The sequence below is a fragment of the Aspergillus pseudonomiae genome (genome assembly GCF_009193645.1).
Source record: "Aspergillus pseudonomiae strain CBS 119388 unplaced genomic scaffold BDV37scaffold_200, whole genome shotgun sequence".
NCBI classification, from domain to species: Eukaryota; Fungi; Ascomycota; class Eurotiomycetes; order Eurotiales; family Aspergillaceae; genus Aspergillus; species Aspergillus pseudonomiae.
Window position 1 is genome coordinate 5,730 of NW_022476192.1, and position 14,713 is coordinate 20,442.

The 14,713-nt window shown below is 49.3% G+C and overlaps 6 protein-coding genes across 6 annotated transcripts; 1 reads left to right on the plus strand and 5 right to left on the minus strand.

Moving 5' to 3' along the window:
* Positions 1-699: 699 nt before the first annotated feature.
* Positions 700-2,282, minus strand: BDV37DRAFT_266927 (60S ribosomal protein uL4). Its single transcript, XM_032083966.1, has 4 exons — positions 2,109-2,282; positions 1,947-2,041; positions 1,715-1,865; positions 700-1,652 (listed from the first exon to the last, which is right to left on the minus strand). The coding sequence occupies exons 1-4, from the start codon at positions 2,216-2,218 to the stop codon at positions 890-892; spliced, it is 1,119 nt and encodes a 372-aa protein (XP_031934307.1). The 5' UTR covers positions 2,219-2,282; the 3' UTR covers positions 700-889.
* A 417-nt stretch (positions 2,283-2,699) lies between these two features.
* BDV37DRAFT_266929 (lytic polysaccharide monooxygenase AA11 family protein) lies at positions 2,700-5,522 on the minus strand. The gene has a single exon (XM_032083967.1). It carries the CDS (start codon positions 4,959-4,961, stop codon positions 3,447-3,449), a length of 1,515 nt encoding a protein of 504 aa, XP_031934308.1. The 5' UTR covers positions 4,962-5,522; the 3' UTR covers positions 2,700-3,446.
* On the minus strand, positions 5,507-5,770 carry BDV37DRAFT_266931 (uncharacterized protein). Its single transcript, XM_032083968.1, has one exon. The coding sequence runs from the start codon at positions 5,750-5,752 to the stop codon at positions 5,531-5,533; it is 222 nt and encodes a 73-aa protein (XP_031934309.1). The 5' UTR covers positions 5,753-5,770; the 3' UTR covers positions 5,507-5,530.
* Positions 5,771-7,769: 1,999 nt separating this feature from the next.
* BDV37DRAFT_84730 (uncharacterized protein) lies at positions 7,770-8,506 on the plus strand. Its single transcript, XM_032091338.1, has 2 exons — positions 7,770-8,232; positions 8,292-8,506. The coding sequence occupies exons 1-2, from the start codon at positions 7,903-7,905 to the stop codon at positions 8,463-8,465; spliced, it is 504 nt and encodes a 167-aa protein (XP_031934310.1). The 5' UTR covers positions 7,770-7,902; the 3' UTR covers positions 8,466-8,506.
* Positions 8,507-8,855: 349 nt separating this feature from the next.
* On the minus strand, positions 8,856-10,089 carry BDV37DRAFT_84724 (IMPACT family protein). The gene has a single exon (XM_032091337.1). It carries the CDS (start codon positions 9,923-9,925, stop codon positions 8,942-8,944), a length of 984 nt encoding a protein of 327 aa, XP_031934311.1. The 5' UTR covers positions 9,926-10,089; the 3' UTR covers positions 8,856-8,941.
* Positions 10,090-11,826: 1,737 nt separating this feature from the next.
* On the minus strand, positions 11,827-13,742 carry BDV37DRAFT_289814 (putative aromatic amino acid aminotransferase; the record flags this gene model as incomplete). Its single annotated transcript, XM_032088555.1, has 3 exons — positions 11,827-12,877; positions 12,957-13,539; positions 13,622-13,742. 3 exons carry the CDS (start codon positions 13,740-13,742, stop codon positions 11,827-11,829), a joined length of 1,755 nt encoding a protein of 584 aa, XP_031934312.1.
* Between the last annotated feature and the right edge of the window lie 971 nt (positions 13,743-14,713).

Below are 14,713 nucleotides of genomic sequence, written 5' to 3' on the forward strand. Positions count from 1 at the left end.
CCAATAGACCGTCATCTACTAACATGTATCCCGTACCCAGAAAGCAAGACCACTAATCTGGTCCGCCGGGCCTTAATCTAGAGTAAATCAGCTACCAAAAGATCATTCCTATATCAATCTCAGTGTGAGAGGACAGATTACCATCTAGACATTATCAGAATCAGAGGTTCTTGATTTAGCTAACCTTACTTGGTGGGGTACCTTTCACTATCACTATACGAGTCTCGGTGCCGGGATGCGTGAGGGTGTGGCTTTGTATATGCAATCAGAATACTATGTTCCATTCCCCCTGGTAAGGGACAGGAGGATGATGGATGAATGAATGATTTCTGAGTTATGGGACGCATCTTGCTGAGTATCGAGCGCTGTTGATGTCTGGTGAGATATTCAGGAGCGATGTGGAATCGGGGAGGTGAGAGAGATAGGCATCTATAGTTTATCTTTGCGCTGTTGCTATAATATATAAAGGTACGGGAGTAGATGCAGTGTTGGTATGGTATCTATCTAGTACTTGGGCGAAGGCAGTGGTTTGGGGGTGGTCAAGCATTGGGTGGAAGATATTCAACATGATAATTGTTGAAGTATGGTGTGAATTGTAGGATGTGTGAGGAGCTGTATGATGAGTGTTAGCTCTTGATGGGACATGCTGACTGGCAGAGATGATCAGATATCATGATTCTGTTCATGTAGTCACTCGGTGTCGCAGGCTAGAGTACAGCGTGGATTTACAAAGGAAAGCAAGTCTACTTCAGTAAAGAGCACTACATTGGCACAGTGTATTCATACATTATCGTAAAAAGTATTCATGGGTATTGCAAATCCATATTCATTTGCTGTGCTACCTTTTAACCGAAGTAAATCATATCAAACACAAAACCGAATCACCCTTTTAGTTCTCGTGAAGAGTAGTGAGGAACTCCTTGCAAGGTCCAGCAGGCTTCTCGCTCTCAACAGCCTTCTGGCCGAGCTTCTCCTTAGAGAAAGCAGCAGCGTAGGGGTTAAGGCGGAGCATAACCTGCTTGTTGCGGAGAGGGTTCTTCTTCTGCACGTTGGCGCGCTTGGTGCGAGCCTCGCCCTTGGGAGCACGGAGGACGGACTGGATTTCAGAAGAGTTGATGAGACGGGCCAGATCAGCGTTGGCGACAACGTTCTGGGGAAGGACGTAGTCCTTCTTGAGGGTGGCAGGGGCGGAGCCAGTGCCGAAGACCTGGTCGAGGGCCTCGAAGGCGGAGGAGGTCCAGACAACGAAGCGACCAAGGTGACCACCAGGAGCGAGCTGGAGGAGGTTGAGGGCGAAGACGGGGGAAGTCTCAACACCGGGGATGTTGCGGAAGGCACGGACGAGCTCCTTGCCATCAACCTCGGGGTTGTAGACAACGAGAGGACCACGGCGCTGGCGGAAGCGACGGTTCCTGAGCTTACCCTTACCGGCACGCATCTTGCGGGACTTGGCGACCTTGACGAGCTCGTCACCGGCACCGAGAGCCTTCAGAAGGGTGACAGCAGCACGGGTCTTGGTGAGAGCGGCGTTCTCGAAGGTCTTGGACTCAACAACGAGGGGAACCTCGGGAACGTTGGCAACACGGTGACCGCGGGCGAAGAGGAGGGCAGGGACGGAAGAAGCAGCAAGAGCAGAAGCAGTAGCGAAACGCCTATCATCATGTTAATAGCTTGTACAATCCCAATGCCTAGATTTCAGTGTTGAATGCCATACTTCTGGTTCTGGTTGAGCTTCTGGTGCCACTTGCGCCAGACCTTGGTAGGAGCGAACATACGACCAGAGCGGCACTGGTTACCGAAGGCAGCCTGACCAGCACGGTGGGTACCACCACCAGAGACACGAGGGATACGAGCGACGGCACGACCTGATCGAAAAATTCTGTTCAGCAACCCAATTCCCTGACCTTGCAATTCTGCCTCCGAATTCGCAATCCAATTTCACATACCGGTACCCCAGGACTCAGCAGAGGTCTGTTCACCAGCCTTCTCGCTCACGGCATAAGGCTGTCTCTTGTTCTTGGCCATGCCGGTGTGAACCTGCCTATAATGAAGCCGTCAGCCATCCTCCGGTCCCCCTCTAAATCGCGCCGTAAACTCTTCGAACATACTGGACAACATCAAGACGGATGGGCGCGTTGAAAACGGCGGGCAGGGGGGCAGTGGCCCCGCTGGGCTTGCCTTCAGCCGTGGCGATAGTGACGGTAGGACGAGACGCCATTGTTGTCGACGGTGAGGTGGTCGTTGTCGTCGTTCGAGGTTGAAGATCGAGTATCCTCCCAATGGGCTGAGGAAATTTTCGCTTAGTCCCCGACACGGGTGGTGGGCTCCAGAGAAACCCTAAACCCTGGTTACCGCTTTTGGGCGGGTCGCTTCTGACCTGGCCGACACCTCAGGTTGACTGCCACGTTGAACTACTACACCGCATGAGTGCTGTACATAGCGTACCTGGCTATATGGGCGGTACTATGTGATTTCAGACTATTTTATTTCATTTGTAACCCAAACAGAATTGTATTATTGAAGCAGTTCTTGGTATTATTGTAGTGTCATGTTTGTTGCCATGTCAAGTTGAACATTGATGTTGTTGCTCACCGCCAAGACTGACTAATCACTTATGCTACCTAAGTTATACATCATTGACATCTACTCTTAGCAATAGTTTGTGTACAGGAAGTACATCAACCTTCAAGTGAAGTAACACGCTATCCGAACACAAAAGTCTTCAGCAAGATGATACATAGATAAGATTCCGTGGAGATGCTTTACGTGCTACTGAAGCATGCATGCCCAACGATTCTATTTCCAACCGCCCATCACATGGGACTGTTGGAATATATTTGAGATACCCCGAAATATCCATGGGGATATGAGCTCATTCAGTTACGTCCAAGGTTGCCTTCAACTCATGCCATGATTTGTACATACCTTTATATATCTTTGAAATGCATACTAAATAGACAATATATGGATAAGACCGTGCAACACTTAAGATCGGCAGACCACTTAATCTGAGAGTGACTTGCTATACACTAGCTTTAAGGTAAATGTTTATGTCTGGAAAAGCTTCATGTTCAGAATATCCAACATTACGCGGTTCTAGTTGCATCGCTCTCATGGAGATACATGAAATGTGTAAGGTGGCATTCTAGGAACTGGTAATAGTTCAACTTCATGGGGACTACAAACATTGGTGTTGCAAACAACACTAGTTCAAACTACCGGTACGTCAAACTAATTCTGTGCCAACTGAATATAATGTTCAAAGCTTTCTATTCAATGAAGGTCTTGAGTTCCAACCTTTCTTTCATTTACCCTAAAGTAAATACAATCGAAGAAGAAAATCCATCCAAGAAAGACTCCCCACTAGCGTCCGCGCCGGTGCAAGGAGAACGAAGAGAATTCAAAAAGGAAGCCCGATAACCGGACCAGCGGATATCAGACTTTCTTTATGCGTGGTTGTGGTAGTTGCGCTTCCTGTGACGCATCTCGTGGAGCATGCGGGGCATGAGGTTGATAGCCTTGATCTTGAGATCCGTGCCCTGGCCGGCAGTACATTCAGTACCAGCAGCCATCTGCTGCGTCGGGGTCCACTGTCCGTTGGCACAACGCTGGAAGGAAGAACCACCGATGCAGTTCCAGGAACCCTCCGAGCTGCAAGATCCAGTCAGAGCACCAGAGCTGGAGGAAGAGTCGGAGCCAGAGCTGGAACCGGAGCTGGAACCAGAGCCGGAGCTAGAGCCACCAGACGGGGCGCTAGTGTGGGTGGGCTGGGCGGGGGCGTCAGTAGGGACAAAGACACCAGGAGCAGAGGACTGGGAAGGCTTGGGGACCAAAGTCGAGGAAGCTACTGGCGCAGGAGGCGCAGGGGCAGAGGTAGCACCGGAGGAGCTGCTAGAGGAGCTTCCAGAAGAGCTGCCGGAAGAGCCACTAGAACCAGCGGTGTTGCCATCCCCACCGAAGCTAGGGGTGCCAGTGCAGGCCTGGCTGCCCTCAGCCGCAAGGTTGTTCTTGTTACCAGCGTACTCAACGTTGGAACCGGGGTTGGGGAAACGAATATCGACACCCTCCTTGGTGATACAGCCGTTGACATTGGCGACGAACATGGGCGGGAAGTTAGGAGAGCGCTTCTCAACCGCCTTCTCCTTGGGAACTTCGTCACGCTTGGAAGAACCACCGGTCACGGTAAGAGGGGCACAGTTCATGTACATCTCACGGTTTCCGATACGGTTGAACCAAGTCCAGGCGAGGGTATATTTGCCAGGCTCAATACCTTCAGGGATGGTGTAGGTGAACTTGGAAGCTCCGGTAGAGGTGGGACCACCAGAAAGGTTACCATCAACGTTGGCGGGGCATCCACCTTCGATCGACTTGATGACAATCCACTTGGAGTCCTTCGTGGGCTCGCGGTCGGTGGTCAGACTGACCTGGCAAGATCCACCGCCGTGAACAGCGCTACCCATGAAAGTCAGGGGCATCGATTGGCCGATGGCGGCAGTGTTCTCTTCGGTGACCTGGTAAGTGTTGGACCTCAGCTTGCAAGGGAAATCACTGCCGTCCGCCGCGAGCGGAGAGTTGTTGAGAGTGTCCTTGCCGTAAGGAACGGGGCTCGACATCACCATGTGGGCATCAACGGCGGCGGCGCCGAGTAGAGCCGCGGCAACGAAAGCCTTGCTGAACATTTTGATCGTTTGAAAGAACGTCGGTGCTATTGATCTGACTATTCGACAGCTGAAAGAATGGCTGGAGATTCTGATCGTACCGGACGAGTCAGAACCGCGGGACAAGACCTTGGATGTAGTCGTGCGAAACGAGTCTGGAAGGTGATCAGTTAGATGGTGGTGTCGCAAAGTATGGAGGTGACGAGCTGTTATATAGAGCTGATCCTTCACGAGTTGACCAACACAAGATAGAGGAACACGGTGAAGTTCCGCGAATCCAGAACGGTCTCGAATAACGGACATAGGAAATACTTCAGCGCAAATAGGCCATACCTGTGAAGAGAAGCAGAGCTGAGTAACAATGCCTGCTTTGTTCAAGACTGAGTAGAACAATGACTTTCTTATCGAGAGACGATTGTTCGTAAAATGAAGATGAGCGAGGGCGCTACTTTTTGTCACACGTAGTACAATGGCGTTTGTCCAAAAAAGGAATGTCTGGTAACTGCCACAGGCAAGAGACCAAGAATCAAAAAGGAGTGAAGAAAGCGAACAGGAACTAGCCTGTAGAACCGTCGAACAGATAGACTGTAAAAGGATTGAATCGCACCAGCGTGGTAGGAGAACGAAGAAGACAAGGCATGGTGGTGTAGGGAGGGGGGAATATATAGTTTTTAGACGCTTCGACCAAGCATCCTCACCGATGGTCGTGCGAATTGCCGTGGAGGGTTTAGGAGAGGTGGGGTGACAAGCGTTGGATCACAAACTCTGAACCTGCCAAACGCGAGCCTCTATCGAAGGGTTCTGAACAAATGTGAAACATTGAGTAAGTGGGACCTCCATTGATCCATCACTGCTGAAAGGTGCAACAGAGTTTACAGAGCACAAAAAAAAAAAAAAAGGTTGAGCATCCATGCGCTTGGGTGGCTTGCTGGGGCTGCAACGCCCTGCAGCCACTGAGGGTCCGTGGATGCAGCCCTTTTGGGATACTCACTAGGTAGTAGGAGGAGTACTGGAGACAGGGTATACAGTATTGTATGTAACGATGGAGAAAATGTAATAAATGTAACCCATAAATCTTTGATGAGATGGACCATCCAGATGCTACCGTGAGCGACGGCATCCAATGCAGCGTCGTGAACTGCCAGTCATGAGGGGATCAAGCAAGGCGCCCAGCCATGAAATTCCGTTTAGTCCTGCAGTAGTGTTGACGGCTGCACCCAACAGGAAAGTCGCCCCTGGGCCCGGGGAGGGGCTTTGGTGTCACACCATCCGCCCGAGTGCTCGGTTCCTGACCAGCTACCGCCTAGGATTGGTCGTGGCATGCAGACTCGGTTGGCGCCTTGGATGGAAATATGGGGCCGCCCTCAGCGGATCTACCGCCAATCAATAGGCATTGCCACAATCATGGGGAGGCTTAACAAAATCATCCAAATTTCATGGAGTGGAAATCACAGCCGATGTATTATCATATCATCGTGGAATAAGATTGCTGAGTTACATCGTCGCTCAACAACCTCATCTCATTCCCTAATAATATGACTAAGAGTGCTCCCAGAACAATCTACTTCTACATACTATCAGATGGTGAAATGAGATTAAATCCCCATTCACCTTCGTGTGGAAATGAACTCATTCTGAACCAATACCCTAGTGGCGTGGAAGTGGGAACAATAGTACAATACACATACGTGGATGCCCTTCTTGCCCACCACGCCACATTACGTCCAAGTGCAGAGCGCGGGATCTCATACTGTAATCCGACTCCGTTGATCATCGAGCTGACCGACAGGGAAAAAATAAAATAAAATAAAAATTTCTTAGACAAAGAGTGAAAGACACGGAGTTGACCGCCAAACGTGGGGCAAACGGAATAAGACTTGATGTCTGATAGACGCCGAACATGGACCAGTCAGGGAAGCTGAACGGTTCTGAGTCGTAGACTACAATACGAGAATGTCTCCATTTTCACACCTCAAGTGTAAGTCTGTGGTATGTATAAAATCTGGTTGTTAATGGTGACTGGGAAATGGGGTTCCCGTCGGACTCCATCCATACTGCAGGGTACGCCGTCCAAACAAGAAACAGGCTGCAAGTCAAAATTCTCCGCTGCTATTTTTTGTTCCCTTTGTTTTCTGTGTTCTTATTGCGCGGCTTAGCGCTCGACGCACATGCATGTGGCAAAAATGCTGGGTTATACTTAGGAACCAGGCAAGGACGTGTTGAGGCAACAGAGACATGAGCTGCGCGTACGAACATACACAGTAGTACTCCGTACTTTCGTCTAAAATAGGCAGAATCTCCGCCTTACTAAGTTAACTTCAAAATAGGAATTCAGTCGGTGCGGTTGGGACTCAAGGAGCTTCGAAGTTTAAACCAACACTATTGTTCTTAGCAGCTTGCGACGAAATATCCAGCCTCCTCTTCTCTCCTGAGGTTGGGTTCTCGTTCATCCATGGTTCAGGGTCCAGATCTCCAGTTCCGTACCATTACGAGGCCGAGTTTGGGACAATTACGTCTTGTGGAGTAACCTCAGTCAATTCCTGAGTATCATATTTTTTTTTTTTATATATATATACTCATCGTCAATGTCAAAGTGATATGTAATAGGTTATGTATAATGGTCCCTGATATATTAGATTCCAGGGTATAAATCTCCTTGTTCTTGGTCCCGTACCCACTTCCTTAATGTCGCTTAGAAGTTTCCTTTACGGAGGGGAAGGCCAAATGAGATCTTCCCGTCGAAACGTGTTTCAGATAAATTTGTGGCCTCGGGTAGGTGTATGATTTGCCGAATGTTCGTTTACGGCTCTCCAATAAGGTATTGCGATATTGAGGTAGTATTGGGCATAATTTCCATTCACAATCGGTATTTGTCTCTTCTTTTCTTTTCGCCCTTCTTCCCACAAGGCAGCCGGGTTGGCCCGACGATGCTCCCCCATGAGATTGTCCTACTACTAGTAGTACCTCGTCTCCCGTGATCCAGTCTCAAACCTCAAACAATCTAATTAGATTTCTTTCTTGTGGACCGAATGCGGTCGTTTGTACGACTCACGATACACCCACTCGATCTTATATCTGGCGCATGTACATACCAACTTGGTTTAGAGACCCCCGTTCACACGGGTCGACCGTTTTTCAGGTACACATCAGAGTAGCCGAAGAGGGGCTACTGTAGTCTCCCCGGCCGTACCATTGGTTCTGCAGCCGCCGTGCGACCAACACCTCTTGCATTTGCCTCCACCACATGGGGTTCATGAAGAACAAACCATCCAGGAACCGGGCGGCTACAATAGTCACCGCTACCAATAGTCCAGGAACACATCCAAGTCGCATACCAAGCTTTGATGCAGACATTAGCTCACAGGATCATCCGAATTACCCAACGATGGGCCGATGCCTCCATCCATTATGTAAACCTGATAAAATATATCGCGATCTGAAACGGATATCTCATATCGGTCCCTCCACCCGAGTGTTCTCCTGCCCTGGCCGGGCTCTCGCCGAGACAGTTCTAGTAGGAGGAACCTGGAAGGTTACACTTGGCCCTGGCCTTCTAGAATGTAGCGGTGGACCAGTTAATTTCCTTCCTGCATCCTTTACATTAGCTTTTTTACCCACTAATCTCTAATGTAGTATTGGACAATTCGACGTCATATTATGTGCGTGTGTCACTGTATTGTTTCGGAATGTGGAGTTCAGTTGTCAACCTTTGGAGCTGGCGTGCAGGACAGTGAGTTTGAATGTTTGAGAAATCAAGGCTGTGAGGACTTGGTCAGCTTATCATTGACTATTATCTTCGCGCCGTGAAGGCTGAAAGTTCTGAATAGCAAGTCATCGATAATAGACGAAGCCCTTTGGTCTTTGTTCAGTTACAGTCTTTCGGGTATCTTCAATCTATGGTACGATCTATTGGACAGGGGCGTAGGATCCGAGTCACCATCCCCTCTCCAGGCAACACCGTCTTGCTGTTGAGTTTAATCTGATGCGAAATTGATGTATCCACCTCCTGCATCCCCCGGATGGTTCTCGATCCTCTCTTATTGGTAACGAGAAAATCCTTCCGGTACTTGACCGACAATCGTCGAGCTACCTCAGGAGAAACGTAGCACATGGTGGCCCAAGCATATCGACCGACGGGTCCGATACGACCTCACAAACGCCGAGGTCATCGAGATGGGCCTCTAAGGGGAATCGGGAGATGCGACGAATAGGTTCATGGCATGGAACGGATCAGCCGGCAATCGATGAGCAAGCTCGATCATGGTCCACTCCAGGCCCTGAGCTCATTTCTTTCCTTTCTTCTTCCCCTTCTCATTCCCTGCAGGGGTCGAATCCTTGACGAACCCACCCTTCATGAGCGCATCGCGACCGACAGCATTGATAATGCGAAACCGATCGGGGCCCAATAAGACTCCGCCGTACCATCGTGTGACCACCACGACCACGTCCCATACGTCCATCAGCTGCATGAGATGGAGTAATCGGCCCCCGGCAGCTGTCTCCCCATCATCATCGCAATCCTGAACAATCATTTCGGCGGGCTCGCCCTTTCCATTCGACGGTTTTTGTTGCCTAATGCGCCAAGCGCTGATATTATGCGTTGCAGCTGCTACCTTCTTCTCGGTCGCCAGGAGATAATCCAGATAAGCTTGAGCCTGCTCAAGACTTGTAACATGTGCTGCGCGCCCAACAAAGACAGACTTTTTCTCCGTCACGACATCCGACAAGATCCATTCAGGCGGATTGTCCAGTCCGAAAGCATCTTTTAACGACAAGCTAGCAATATCCTCGGCTTTCAGGTCCAGTGTGTCCGTCTCTTCCTCTTGCTCTTTGTTATTCTCGTCGTTGCTTCCCCCAATACTCAACTCCTGAAAAGCCTCCACTGCCTCATTAATCACGTCGAACAAGCAAACGGCTCCAGGCTGGTACGTTCTCCCTAATATATCCTCCAAAACATCGACCGCGACTTTACCCTCCCCGCGCGACGCCGTAGATGCGGTCCCGAGGACCTTGGGTGGTGTGTCAGGGTACGAGGCATCGAACCCAAGTATAAACGACAAATGCGGATGTTCAGGAATCTGTAGCTTCACTGTCGCGACCAATGGATCCGTTGAGCCGGAACTGCCCAGATCGAGAGTAGAGTTGACTGTAGACGACGAAGCCGCAGTGCTGTTGATCGTAACGGTATCGGGGTCGTAAATGGCATTGATCGCTTCTATCTCTTCGGCCAATTCATTGTTGCCGAGGTAGTCGAGTTGGGCCGACATTTTTGGACATTGAGTGGTGCAGTGTAGACTGTGGCTTCAGTGTGACCTGGAGATTAGTTCCCCGCCGATGTCATCGCTAGTTTTTTGTGCAGTGGGTTTTATGCTTGCTCAATGTGGGCTGACTAATGTATGTTTCGGCATAGCTAATTAATGGCCATTGGCCCATGTAAACAGAGAACAACGAGGTTGTCTGCAAGTTTGATCTAGCTAAAAACTATACTCTTCATGAGCGAGCTACTTCCAAACTGCGCACTAGTACAAGAATAAAGAACGATTACCTAGATCAATAATAGTAACAATAACAATAATGCGGCAGTAAGATACCCCTTTAGGTTGCGATATAGTCTCCGCATGTTGTCAATATCTTCTCAGAGAGAGACAATTTCATTGTCCAGGTTGAGATACTCCTCCACCACAACATCTCCCCAATTTTGATTGAAATAATACATACGGATCTCGATACTCCATTTTAGCCATCTCTTGGGCCATTTTGCGTAGACGCTCACGACCTCCCATACTCAGCGGCCGGCGGGGTTCTACCGGTTTTGGCTCGATGGGTGTGCGAATTGGGAGAGCTAAAGCGGGCTCTGAGGACGATTCCAAAGCTGAAATGCGTGCTAAATTTCTAAGCGCTCGACGGTTCCTCGTTTTTCGAGGCATTAGAAGTATCGGTTGGTCAATATTTTCGAGTGCTGCCTCTGCAGCTCGGATGGCAGCTCTCCAGGTGGTATGTGAAGGGAGGGTCGCAGATGTTTCATCTTGTTGGCACTTCATCGCGTCTGCAACCTGGCGCAGTATCTCACTCACAGGAAAGGTTCTTGTCTGGTCACTGTCCATGTTCGATCTAAGAGGTTGGACTTATAAGCCCTGCTCAGAATTATAGGGAAGTTGTAGCTGGTTACTGCTCTTGATCAATTTTCTGCCGGTTTCTCTGAATAAGTACCTGACTATCTTTGTCCTCAAGGTAAAAGCGAATGTGTTCTCTTACGACAACAGCTGCCGTTAAGCTATGTCCCGACCGGTATTGTTCAACGCTAGCCATGGTAATGTGATTTAGTAATTTGAGGTAGTAGTGTGACTTGGTAATCGGGTTTTCAAAGGGCAAGGGTAGAAGGTTACATACCTTATATTGAGGTGAGAGTAGTCCTTCACCTTTCCTTAATGCAGAAGCCACGCCTGTCCAACGTCGGTGGGCACCGCAGAGGTAAGGCAGGAGCAAATAGGTGACAGAGTAACGAAAGTAATGGAGCTTGTCTCCAGAGAAGGCAGGAACGGAGAGAAGACGAAGCGCATTACGCTCGACTGACGCACCTCTGATGTACTTGGGGGCTCATACAAGAGTCACTGGTTAAAGCGGCTGCGATGAGGGAAAGCAATCCAATGTATCTTTGACATAGTCAACCTCTTGGGTTTACTATTTTGGTAAAAGTGATTACTTTCAAGCGGTAATCTTTGACTAAATAGCTTGCTAAATAGGTATTTTTGTAGTTTGATCTCGTATTTTAAAATATCTTCATGACAGAGATATCAGTATAGCAGTTTACTAGGAAAAAGACTCTTTTCCCGGTCGCGGTTTACAGGTGTAGACGGGTCAATCGACCGCCTAATATCTGTAACCAAAGGCGGTCTGCTACTCAGCTGCTTCAAGGATTCTGATTAACTTCTGTTGCTGGGCTTCGAAGCGCTCTTTCTTCGGTTGACCTATGATGATGGGAAAGGTAAAAATTAAATTTGACTTTAGTCTACTTGTAGTTTGTACGGCATTGACTGTACAGCATACTATTCTAGGTGATATTATTGTGGTTGTTTGCATAGTTTATCTACATACTCTTGATAGGAATATATAATCTATCCATTTGGTAGCACATACCTAAAAGACATTAGAGAAAGATCCCAGCATTCTAACATCCACTTCCCAAGAAATTTGCCACACTCTCCTTTTCCATATTCCGAACCACCTGCGACATATCTTCACCGTTTCCCTCGAGACCATCTAAATCTGTCCTCTTCCAGAACGCCCGGAACCCATCCACCAGTCTCACCGTGATATCCTTCACGTCAGCTTCAGGCATAGCCGCAAAGCATAGTCGGTAATACTGCCAAGAACGATTCAAGGTCTCCTGCGAGGGAGCAAACAAGTCTCCCGGTCCTAGGAGACAGAGGTACGGTTTCTGTGTCAAATGTACCCACAAGGCCTTGGAAAGCCTGGCTGGATCGTATCTGCCATGCAAGGAATGGGTGTCGAGACGGAGCTTGATCCAGACGAACATACCGCCGGTGGGCCAAGAAAAGTCGTACATCTGTACTTTATCTACGACTTCCCAGCTTTCCTCGCTGGACTCAAGGCCGGCGTCCGTGGCAATAATATATCTACCCTCCTCTAGAGTGCTGCACATGTCTTGCATGCGTCGTTCATATCCACCACGCAAACCCTCCAGCCAACGGACCCAGCCATCCATTTGCCAGCTACAATCGCTCTTGCTCGAATTAGTAGACTTGCGCTCTGTCTGTTGACCCAGAATGAGTTTGGCTACCATGGCTTGAACAAAGCCCGAAGGTGCCTGCGTTGCTGTTTCGGTCACCCGCGCCAATCTCTCGATCACGGCCGGTTGTGCGGTTATCCAGCCCAAGCGACAACCAGGGGCGATGGTCTTGGAGAACGTGTCAAGACGCACAACGCGTCCATCCGTGTCCAAGGATAGATACGATGGGACCAACGAGTCCAGGAATTCATATCCGGAGGACTTTCCATGCGCATTATAATTACGCTTACCCGAAGCTGTATCTATGGGCGTGCCACGATGCTGGGCTTCTAACGCGGTTGCCGATGGGTATTGCAAATTCCAATAAGGATCGTCCTCGATTATGATGATATCGTATCGGTGGCAGAGCGCGTATATTTCTTTCTTACGCTCGACGGATAGGGTGCCGCCCGTGGGGTTCTGGCCAATCCTGTATTGAAAAGAAGCAAATATGTCAGCTGTGACCTGCACCAAAAATAGAACTGTACCGTCGTCACCCGCCAACTTACGTGATGGTGTACATTAGATGCGGACGACGGCCTTTTCGGAAATCCCAATTTTCGAGAACATCGGCCAACCCTCCTTTACCGCGTGCCAGCATTCCCTGTGTGTCGATGGCGACTGGTACGACATTGAGACCCCTGGGCTTGACGGTTGCAACCGCATTCATATATACGAATTCTTCACAAAAAATGCCCTCGCGTTGACTGATCCAGTCTCTCTCCGGGTCCCAGACATTCGTAAACACTTCGATTGATTTGGAGAAGCCATCGGTCGCTCCGGTGGTGAGGATGGTGTCGGGGCCTCCAGCATATGGAACGTTTGGATGAAGATGGTGACGGGTGAATTGGCGAACAAAGGAGGCCATAGGAGGTAGGCCTTCAGCTGTGACATACTGCAAGGCCGTGGCGACGTCGATTCTATTCTGCACATCGGTCGCGTGACTCTCTTTGGGAACAATCAACCGCATCGATGACTTGGCGTCATCGCCAGACTTCTTGGTGGTGCCATTGCTGGAAGGTTGGAAACGCTGGGGTGTTGCGACGGTTGCCTCGAGGGTATCGTATGGGAAGTATGAGGGATTTGGTAGGCCTAATGATCGATGATGACGGGATTAGTGAATATCACATGAAAAAGGAAAGCCCAGAGCCGAGTGACGGTCGTTCGTGTATACCTCCAGCCAGGTTCGCAATGCCCGGGATGAAGAAGTACTTATATAGGTCCTTGATGCTGCTCCCCACACGTCGTTTGGTGGTGGATGCATAATGATGGGACAGGTCGACAGGAGGCGCCATGTTTGGAGAAAAGTACGATTAAGGTATAGTAGCTTTGCAATGTTGCGATGGGCCCTGTCTTGTGGGCCGTTCCTTATGCTGTTTCTATGCAAATGAACAATTTCCAGAACAGGGTTATATCTCTGTCTACTTGAACGGAATCGAGAGACGAATACGTACGCCTTTCAATGTCCGTGTGCAACTCCTCCCTTATCATGACCAATCGTCCACGGTTATTTTCTGTGTACTTTTCCTATGCTTGATAAGCAGGGTCAATGACGGTTTGAGATCCACTTTTGGCTCCAAGACCGTTGGGAACCCTTCGATTCTATTTGCGCTTGGCTGTGGACTAGCCATAGTGTACGATGACGGACGCTTCGTCTTATCCGACAAATCCGATGCAATACTCCGTAACGCCGGTCCAGGATGATGTCTGGCTGTATCGATTTAGTCTCCAGCGATAGAACTAGAAGCGAGCCTGAAATTCCATGACTCGTGTATCTGGGGAAGTGCCAAAGGAAAATCCTGCCCCACCGTGTCGGTAGTCTTCCACTGTACCCCGATGTATAATAATAGCGCTTCCCCTAGGGCTTCGAACAAAATCCAAAACCGCCTTCGCCTATAATAAGAGCGCTTAAGGCCCCTTCCATTCGCCCCCTCCACCGATCTTCAATCGCTGACTTTTTTTCATCTCTTGGAATGCTGTCCATGAAGGTATGCTCCAATGGCAATGCATTTTCGCCACGGGATCCCCTGACAATCGTTGAAAATCCCCGCAGGTACCTCGCTGACATAAGCACCGGTGATTGGCCAGCGTTGCCACTGAACTGCTGACATGTCGAAGCCAATGAATGACTTTCGCCATCTGCCAACTTCCTCTTTCTTTCTCTTGATCATTTCCCTAGGCTATCCTTATCCAGATCCAATCGTTGCTGTTCTACATACTTGAAGCACTATGTCTTTCCGCTGGTTGTGAAAGAAAAACAGAAAAA

Excerpts from the sequence above, each read along its gene's own strand:
- BDV37DRAFT_266927 (XM_032083966.1), bottom strand. The coding sequence starts at position 2,218 with ATGGCGTCTCGTCCTACCGTCACTATCGCCACGGCTGAAGGCAAGCCC. Across the intron at positions 2,042-2,108 it reads ATCCGTCTTGATGTTGTCCA|GCAGGTTCACACCGGCATGG; the intron begins GTATGTTCGAAG and ends GCTTCATTATAG. Across the intron at positions 1,653-1,714 it reads AAGCTCAACCAGAACCAGAA|GCGTTTCGCTACTGCTTCTG; the intron begins GTATGGCATTCA and ends ACATGATGATAG.
- BDV37DRAFT_84724 (XM_032091337.1), bottom strand. The coding sequence starts at position 9,925 with ATGTCGGCCCAACTCGACTACCTCGGCAACAATGAATTGGCCGAAGAG.
- BDV37DRAFT_266931 (XM_032083968.1), bottom strand. The coding sequence starts at position 5,752 with ATGGTCCATCTCATCAAAGATTTATGGGTTACATTTATTACATTTTCT.
- BDV37DRAFT_266929 (XM_032083967.1), bottom strand. The coding sequence starts at position 4,961 with ATGTCCGTTATTCGAGACCGTTCTGGATTCGCGGAACTTCACCGTGTT.
- BDV37DRAFT_84730 (XM_032091338.1), top strand. The coding sequence starts at position 7,903 with ATGGGGTTCATGAAGAACAAACCATCCAGGAACCGGGCGGCTACAATA. Across the intron at positions 8,233-8,291 it reads TAGAATGTAGCGGTGGACCA|TATTGGACAATTCGACGTCA; the intron begins GTTAATTTCCTT and ends TCTCTAATGTAG.